Source organism: Sorex fumeus, unplaced genomic scaffold, assembly GCF_029834395.1.
Source record: "Sorex fumeus unplaced genomic scaffold, SorFum_2.1 ptg000063l, whole genome shotgun sequence".
Lineage (NCBI taxonomy): Eukaryota > Metazoa > Chordata > Mammalia > Eulipotyphla > Soricidae > Sorex > Sorex fumeus.
In genome coordinates this window covers 17,916,655-17,925,454 of record NW_026606120.1, presented here as the reverse complement: position 1 = coordinate 17,925,454, position 8,800 = coordinate 17,916,655, and the positions used below count along the sequence as shown (strand labels likewise).

At 56.0% G+C, this 8,800-nt stretch overlaps 1 protein-coding gene across 1 annotated transcript; it reads left to right on the top strand.

The window, feature by feature from the left end:
• Nucleotides 1-1,191: 1,191 nt before the first annotated feature.
• On the top strand, nt 1,192-8,091 carry LOC130034936 (NUT family member 2G-like). The gene is made up of 8 exons (XM_056126447.1): nt 1,192-1,389; nt 1,492-1,709; nt 2,289-2,417; nt 2,796-2,935; nt 3,354-3,607; nt 4,249-4,365; nt 4,780-4,885; nt 8,024-8,091. The coding sequence occupies exons 1-8, from the start codon at nt 1,192-1,194 to the stop codon at nt 8,089-8,091; spliced, it is 1,230 nt and encodes a 409-aa protein (XP_055982422.1).
• The last annotated feature ends 709 nt before the right edge of the window (nt 8,092-8,800 follow it).

Genomic DNA, 8,800 nt, shown 5'->3' with positions numbered 1-8,800 from the left:
TGAGTAAAGCCTGTGAAGGTCTGTTCCTTGAGGGGAGGTGGAATGTGCTGAGGCAAAATGATAGCATCCTCAGAGCAGTTGGAGCCTCAGGGCCTCTGTCTTGAGCGTGATGCACACAGGCTCTAGGGCGTCTCTAGGACCAGTCTCTGCCTGAATTCCTCGTGTGCAAGTATGGTTGCAGACAATTTTCTCTCTCCTGGCACCTGGTTTATGCCTGATGTTTAGGATCCTGTCACTGGGATAAAGTCTTAGATTATTTAGAAGATGTCACCAATTTTCAATCTACCATGACCACCAGCTCCAGAACTCTGGAAACCTCCCAGAGTCTGACTGGTGAAATCTCTGACCTTTTCCATCCTTGCCATCGTCCCTGATGGAACTGGCGTAACTCATGGAGCCCAGGACCACTTTCCAGGCCACTCTCGTGGGAAGAGAATGTTGGAGGTAGAAACTGTGACTAAGTGTTCGAGAGACAGGGTGGCAACACCTGCCAGTGTGGAGGGTTGACTGTGGGTTTACTGTGCACAGGCTAGGCAGTGGGTATTTTGCTCCTGTCTGGGTCCCGGGCACTTCCTGGGAAGGACACATTCTCAGAGGTGTTTGCCTTCTTAGTTAGTGAAGCAGGAGGCCCTGATGAGCCTACAGCCTGAGTAGACAGTCTGTCCTTTAGACTCTGTTGTCATGGGACCCTGTAGGTGCTGAGCACCTGTGGTGCGGCTGGTCCAGTCTCTGTGACTGACCCTGCAGGGTCTCTTGCCGACAGACCAGTGTGTCCAGGTACATGTTGGGAAGCTCCAAAGAGGCTGGAGGGCAGGGTGTGAGAGGTCAGTGTGGTCAGCACAGAGGCCATCCCAGGACACAAGGACCCTGGCCTTAGGATCTCCACAAAGCATAACCCAGTTGGAGGGGAAGGATGGCCTGTGTCAGCAACTCAGGGCTGAGACAGGGCATGCTGCCTCATTCCCATCAAAGGGCCTGATCTAGAGATGGTTGAGCCAATGAGGCACCACTGCTCCCTGTACCATCCCCCTCTCATTCCCCCTCCCTCCTCTCCTCGGTGTCTTCAGGGTCTTGCCCTTTCTCAATCCAGGGCCCCCCCAGCCACCACCCTGGGAGCCGATCCAGATGCCCCCTCTGGTGACCTCGACCAGCGTTCCCGGCAACCCTCTGGTGCTGTCACCTTTTCCCATGATGCCCGTGGTGGCAGGAGCTGCCGGTCCTGGCCCCCACAACCCTGGACCTTGCAAGGTCATCATCCAGGTCAGCCCTGAAGCAGGACTTGTGGAGTCATCCCAGAACCAGCCTGTCATCCTGACACAGGCTCCACTCAACTGGGGGACCGCAGAAGCTCCTACTGCGGTGGCCGGGCATCCTGCACCACTCTACTTGGTGTCCTCTGGGCCGGAGACAATTATGCCCACCCCAGCTACTACTGTCACCCGGGCTGGGACAGAAGACCATCGTCCACAGGCTCCACTGCCAGTGGCCCAGGTGGCCCCCATCATCCTCCCATCCAGCAGTGGGACACTGACCCAGTGGGTTTGTGGGGACAGTGGTCCGGCGGCCACCCGGAGCCAGTCACCGCCTAAAAGCTCCAGAAACCCCAACAGCGTCTACGAGAACTTCCGGCGCTGGCAGCGCTTCAAGGCCCTGGCCCGGAGGTACCTTCCTCAGACTCCGGACACTGAGGCCCTTTCCTGCTTCTTCATGTGAGTCCCTCGGGGGTCCTAGAGCTAATGGGAGTTTCCCAGGAGGGGACTGGGGTGACACCCAGGGTAGGGTCCATGGGAGAGCTGGAGGAAGGATGAGGACCCTGTGCCCAGGGATAGCACATACAGGAATCACCCTCAGTGCATCATGGCCTGTAGGACCGGTGGCCACACTGCCCAGCACCTCAGCACAGCCCCACTCACTGGCTGTACTCAGGAATGCCATCCTGGGGTTCTGGCTCAAAGGCCCGTAGTGACCAGCCATGCCCTAAGCCTCACCTCAGTCCCCTCATCAGTGTTGGTCCCGACCTGTGGTCTGAAGGACAGACATTCCGTTCCGAAGACCAGACACAGCACAGATGTGACAGAATTCAGACAGGCCATGACTGCTCGGCCTTGGCGTCTCATGACGTATCCCCAGAGCTAAGAGTGGATGCCAGCAGGGCCACTGGACTGGGGTATAGGAGGCAGAGTCCACTCTGGGAGGGGAGATCAGGCCGATATCGGGGGTCAAGGCATGGGTGTGGGGCGGCGGGGGCTCCCGGCAGACGCAGAGCCTGACCGAGCCTGTTCTTGCAGCCCGGTGCTGCGCACCCTGGCCCGCCTGAAGCCCACCATGAGCCTGGAGGAAGGCCTGCACCGGGCCCTGCAGGAATGGCAGGGCAAGAGCAACTATGACCGCATGATCTACTACGACATGGCGGCCAAGTGAGTCAGGCCTGAGCAGAGAGTGGGGGTCAGGGTGGCTGCAGGCCCGAGCTTCAGGGGCTGGTCCCAGATGGCCGAGGGGAAGGGAGGGCTTGGCAGCCCCGGGAGACCCTTCCACTGCAGAAACTTGTTCCTCCCGGAGCCGGGACACTTTTCCCAAGCCCACTCTGGGGCTCCTGACCACAGTCTGCGGGTCACAGTCCCTGACCTGCTGTGACCCTCCAGGGCCAATGTGGGGGATCGCTGGGGGTGCTGGGGTCCGTGTCCACCCCATTCTCTACCCTCCTGGGGACTGGGCCATGAGCATCCCCTGTCCCTTACTCATCCTGCTCAGTCCCGTTCAACCCGACTCATCACGGCCTGTGTTCCCCACACCAGGTTCATGGAGTTTGAGGCTGAGGAGGAGATGGAGGTGCAGAAACTGCAGTGGACGAATGGGGTGCAGGGCCTGCCACTCCCTGCCCCACCCAGGCCTGGGCCTCAGGGGGCTCCAGGCCCACCGCCAGACCAGCAGACAGGTACGGACACTGCTCCCAGCTAAGGGCCACAGGACCTGGAAAGGCCCTCGTGGGTCTTGACCTGCTAAGGAGCCTTCACTCTCCCGATGACCCCCAGACCTGTGCTCAGCGGCCCCCTGTCCACGGGTTTCTCCCTCTCCTAGCACACCCCACGCTGCCTGAGGCGTCAGACTCACCTTTGAAGTGGGGTTGGAGACCCTGGGGACACAGTTGGTCCCTCCTCCCGTTGAGGGCCACCTCATCCCTCACACAGTCACTGGATTCTAGGGCCCTGATCCAGCCTACAGGGACCCGTCCCCGACTCTGTGCTCAGTGCTGTGTGTCTGAGGGCATGGACGCGGGGTCCCCTCACATCCCTCTCTTCTTCCTTCCTCCTCAGCCTGTGTCCCCAAGAAGGCCAGACCCCAGGCCCGGGCAGCCCGCCCCAAGACACACAAACCTCAGCAGCCCCCCAAGACCAAGGCCCCTGAGGAGATCCCTCCTGAGGCCGTGCAGGAGTACATGGACATCATGGACGAGCTGCTAAAGGCCCCCGACTCAGTCTGCAGGGCGCCCCTCGGCCAACGGGCAGTGGACAGGGAGGAGCAGCAGGAGGAGGCTGGGACCTGCCCTGACCCGGGGCTCCTGAGCTATGTGTACGAGCTGTGCTCCCAGGAGGCCTTCGTCACCAAGGTGGGCCTGGGGTCTGGCCTTCGTGGGGACACAGGCTGAGGAGGAAGGAAGAAGAGAGGGATGTGAGGGGACCCCGCGTCCATGCTGCTGTGGGGTCGGGAGGGTGCAGGGCTGCTTCTGTCCAGGGCTTGGCAGTGATGTGCGGTCTCTGCTTTGAGCTCTGTGTGTAAATGCACACCTGTGTTTAGATATTTCTGCTTGTGTTTGTGCGTATGTGTGCACGTGTGTCTCTCTGTGTACAAGCATTGGCTCTTTCTGTGCATTTTTGGGTTTGGTCAATGTGTGAACATCTCTGTGTCTACCTCTGTGTGTACTGTGTGGGCTCTGTGCAGACACGTGCAGATACATGTACATGTACCTAGAGGTGGAAGAGTGTGTGTCTTTGTGTCAGGTGTTTGCATGAATCCATGTGTGTTTACATGTGCTTCTCTGTGAGAGTAGGTGAATAGTCGGTGTGCCTTTGTGGGTGAGGGTGTGTGTGTGTATGTGTGTGTGTATGTGTGTGAGTTCTCCCGGTGTGGGTCTGTGTTTGACTTTGTGCAGCTGTTCAAGCCCCTGCCCTGTGCTGGAGACAGGTGTGTTTGCTTCCGCATTCCCTCCTTTTCCCTACGAGGACCCTCACCCCTGCTTCCCTCTCCCAGGCTGAGGCGATCCTTCATCCCAGCTTCCTGGAGTACCTGGTCTCCCCAGAGTCCCAGCTGGATTTCCCGGCCCTGGCTGAGGAGCTGGAGGAGGAGGAAGGACTCACCCCCGCACAGGTGAGGCAGATGGGTCTCTGAGGTCCATGTGGGGCCCAGGGGAGTAATGCGAGGGATTCCTGTAAGTTAGTGGGCAGCAAATCAGGACAAACAGGAGGCATATTTCACATGATTCCTGGGAAAGAGACCCTGCAGGGGACACAGTGGACAGGGCCCAGGGCACTCAGAGCAGCAGGTGGGTCGTGAGTCAGGAGGGGCGCCCTAGCGCCCTGGGTCTTGGTCACTTGGTGGCCTCCCTGCCCATGTCATGACCAGGCGCCTCCCTCTGAGTCCTCAGGTGAGAGGAGGACGTGAATATGGGGTGAGGACCCTTAGTGGGACAGAGATCTGGTTTTTCTGTTTCGGGAGGAATCAGGGTCACTCTCTGTCCCACCCTGCACCCCCACATGCCCACAATGTTCCTGCTCTCCCCAGCTTGTGGAAAAGCGTCTGCAGACCCCGCAGGACAAGGAGGTCATGAAGGCTCGTCCCCAACACCAGGTGTCCCTAAAGGACTCGAGTCCAGCTGAGAGTGCAGCAGGCTACTGCACCCCAACACCTACCTGGGGCCACAGGCCAGGGGCCAGCGCTGAATCTGAGACTGACTCTGGACACGCCTCACGGCCTGGGTGGGCCGAGGCCACTGGGATGGCACCTGGAGCCTCTGTCCTCTCTCTGGGGAACCTGGAGTCTCCACCACTGCAGGCAGGACCGGCCCCCTGTCCCAGCCTCACTGCACCCACTCTGGACAGCAGGGCTCCCCGCATGCTGGGCGAGGCCCTTCCTGGCCAGGGGTCGCCTGGGCCAGCAGAGGGCTCTAGTAAGGAGGAAGAGGACCTGACCAGCCTGTCCTTCCTCCTAACCTCTCACTACAGCCTGCTGCCCTGGGGCTTACCCAGGAGCCCTGGCCCTGACACTGGTCCCGACACTGGCCCCCACCTGCCTGGAGGTCAGGGGACTCCCGAGCTCCCATCCACTCGCACAAGGGCCTTCAAGTCTAAGGCCCCTACCAGGAAGAATCCTCTGTGTGGGGGCCCAAGGCGGCGCACTGCTAAGAAGACCCCCTGTCCCAGGGGGCACCCCACGGTGTCTACTGGCTCAGCCTTGACTGTGGAGCTGGAGGGCCCCTCCCTGCCCCCCAAGAGAAAGTTTCAGCCTGCCATGGCCCAGAGGAGGGGGAAGGGGCACAAGAGACAGTAGGATATCGGGGGGCTCCTCCTGACCACCTCCCAGGGTCTGGCTGCACCCAGAAGCCTTGTGTTCCCCATGATCTTCAGCTAAGACTGCTCTGGAATGGGGGGGGGCTGTACCTAGAATGGGGGGTTTGACTGGAGCAGCCTCTTTGTGTCATTGTGTAAATAGTGAATAAAGTTCAGTTCTTTGGAAACATCTCAGTGTCTGTCCTCTCACTTGTGCTCCTTGGGAGGCCTGAGAGCACAAAGGGTGAGGGGAATCACAGGGGAGGGGGGAACCCTGAGAGTACTGTGCTCCCTGGAGAGTGGAGGAGTCCTTCCCATCTGGAGGAAGATGTGCTCAGTCACCTGCAGGCCCACACCATCCTGAGGGCATAGACAAGGCTCTCATCTTGCTGCATTAGCCTGGATCAAATAAAAAATTAAAGCTCATTGGGTATTTGCATATCATATTCTTCACTCACATAAAATGTACAGTGCTTTGATTTGACATCATAGAATTTAAATGTTTTTGTAACCAGACATATTTGAACATTTGCCATCACTCTTAAAAAAATATGTGGGAGGGATAGTACAGCAGATATGTCGCCTGCCTTGCCCATAGCCAATCCATGCACTCGATTCCCAGCACCCCATATAGCCCCCACACTGTGATAAATGAGTCTGTTCAGAGATCCAGGAGTAAGATGTGAGTATACCAGGTGTACCCCCAAAACCAAATAATCATATAATAATAATAAAGGGGGCCGATTTAATGTACTGATTTCATTGTTAAGTGTTTTACCATTTAAATATGGTCCTGGTACCTGTAGAGAAGGTGTTTGAGAACCATTCTTCATTTTCAGTGACAAGATATTTGAAACTCAGGACCTTAGAGATTCTCAGGGAATTAGACTACTAGTTTTAAAAACTAGTTACAACTCTAATTATTGAGAAACAGTAGGAAAACAACTCTTCAGTGTTAAACATTTTAATTCTCTGCACTTATCACTATTAACGGGCTGGAGCAATAGCACAGTGGGTAAGGCGTTTACCTTGTAGGCGGCCAACATGGCTGTCCCCTGTAAGGCTATGTTGGCTGCTGGGCCTGCAGGAGGACAGGACACCCCCCTGAAAGTGGTGCTGGGCTGAGCGTGTGTCTGGCAGCACATGGCCTTTGGGCCCCTCAGTATGCATGTTCAGACATTGGGCTGGTTTCAGGGTCTCTCTTGGGGTTGGTGGGGGGTCTTCCCAAGGAACGCTCAGGAGGTCTGGGGGCACTATGAGGGATTCTTTATATTTCTAAAACATTCGGTACCATGATTTCTAATGCTACTGCGATAGGTTTTCATGGACAGAGTGTCTCTCCACCACACCAGCATCAGAGTGCCCACCGCCCTCTGCTACAGTGATGGAGGTCCATGAACACAGTGTCCTACATACCAGCACCAGAGCACCCACTGCCCACTACCCACTGCTACAGTAATAGGGGACCATGGACACAGTGTCCTACACACCAGCAAAAAAGTGCCTGTCTCTCTGTCTGTCTGTCTGTCTCCCCCCCACCCCCTCTCACTTCCCTTTTAGGCAGTGTGGTTTGCAATACTGTACTGAAAGGGTATCATGAGTATCCCTTTACCTCCTTTCAGCACTGCCCACTGCTACAGTGGTAGGGGTCCATGGACACAGTGTCCCTTCACCACACCAGCACCAGAGTGCCCACTGCCCTCCCCAGCCATGGCTCCAGTCCCCTCTCCCCCAGACCATCTTCCCCTGCCACCCAGGAAACTCCACTCTCCAAACTCTTCCTTAGTTTTTATTGTTTCTGGCATTTATTATTTCCTTATTACAACTCTTTATATGCCACATCTGAGGGATAGATCTATGCACACCTATGTAAACTTCATCACTGGCATTTCTTGGCCAATTCAATGGCAACTCAGTGCCAGGGTGCCTCCAGGGCTGCACCCAATGATGCATGCTGAACATGCCCCCAAACAGCTCTAAGAGCTTCCAGACCCATGGAGGTCAGTTCTTTCAAAGGGGTGATTAACAGGAAAGAGATCACTGACATATACCCAAATCCAACAGGACTGGTGTCCTGATGAGAAGAGACACGGACTCACACAGAGGCACACACACATGAAGTGGAGAGGCCTCGGGTGCGATCAGCCCTGCTGCCCCTGCATCTCATACCTCCAGGTTCCAGAGATGTCTCCATCATTTGCGTTATGGGCCTGTCCTATCGTTTCTGAGAGATGGCAGAGATTGATCATCATCTGGGAAGATATGCTCACCTTCGACACAGAGGAGAGTCTACCAACGTGGACACAGACAACTCTTTCAGCAGGTGCCCAGTGGCCTCAGTGGCCTGCCCTCCTGCCAGTCAGCCTTCCTGCCAGACCTCTTTCCTTGACCAGGGGTTCAGATGACCAGACCACAAGAAGGGACACGCACCAATTTCAGAGGAAGGTGAGCCTTTATTTGGTTTTGCTTTGCTTTTCCAGGCTTGGGTTTGGGATCACAACAGATGGACAGAACCACAGAGATGGTGGCAAGTGTGAGGCTCCAGTAAGAATGCTGAGGACTGGGGCAAAGAGCAGGGACATAATGTTCTTCGGTCACTACAGGTCCTGCCATAGGGCCTTAAGCACTAAGAGCAACAGGAGCCAGTGCTGTAGAGGTCTGAGGGTTAATATCGATGAGCTGGAAACTGGCTAGGATTCATATAGAAATGGGACCTCAGGAGGAGCAGACAAGGAAACAGGAAGAGGCACAAGTCTCTGGATCTGGACGATCCACTTGATGAAATGGGCAACACTGGTGAAGACACTGAGAGATATGGGACGCTGGTAGTCCAGGCCCTAACTGGGCAGCCCCAGAAGAACCCAACTCTAGGAGAAGTCGAAGAGCAGAAGGCCTCCAGAATCACCCTAAAATAAGAGAGGGCAATCAGTGTGGACAATTGAGGTGGGGCTCAGAATTCTAATTATAAGGACAGGTTATTGGGCATGGCTGTTTGGGTGTTTTCAGTGGTCCCCTGGGATGATCCTGATCCCAGTGTCCTGATATAGTTCTAGTGTCAGGAGTCGGAACTACCATCCTGCACTAGGAAGCTCCAAATTGATCCTTGGGACAGTCACAGATGGAAATCTATCAATCATGCAGTTAAACTTGGCCACTGGCCGAGGACCTTGTACTAACTCAGCATCAGAAGTGATGGTTAATGAATAAGGGCCGAGAGACTGAGCCTGTGAGAGGCACTGGGTGTCTGAAGCCACTAT

Bases quoted from the DNA above. Each gene is read 5' to 3' on its own strand.
- LOC130034936 (XM_056126447.1), top strand. From the start codon at position 1,192: ATGCCCGTGGTGGCAGGAGCTGCCGGTCCTGGCCCCCACAACCCTGGA. The intron at 1,710-2,288 runs GTGAGTCCCTCG...CTGTTCTTGCAG, and splicing joins GCCCTTTCCTGCTTCTTCAT to CCCGGTGCTGCGCACCCTGG. The intron at 3,608-4,248 runs GTGGGCCTGGGG...TCCCTCTCCCAG, and splicing joins AGGAGGCCTTCGTCACCAAG to GCTGAGGCGATCCTTCATCC.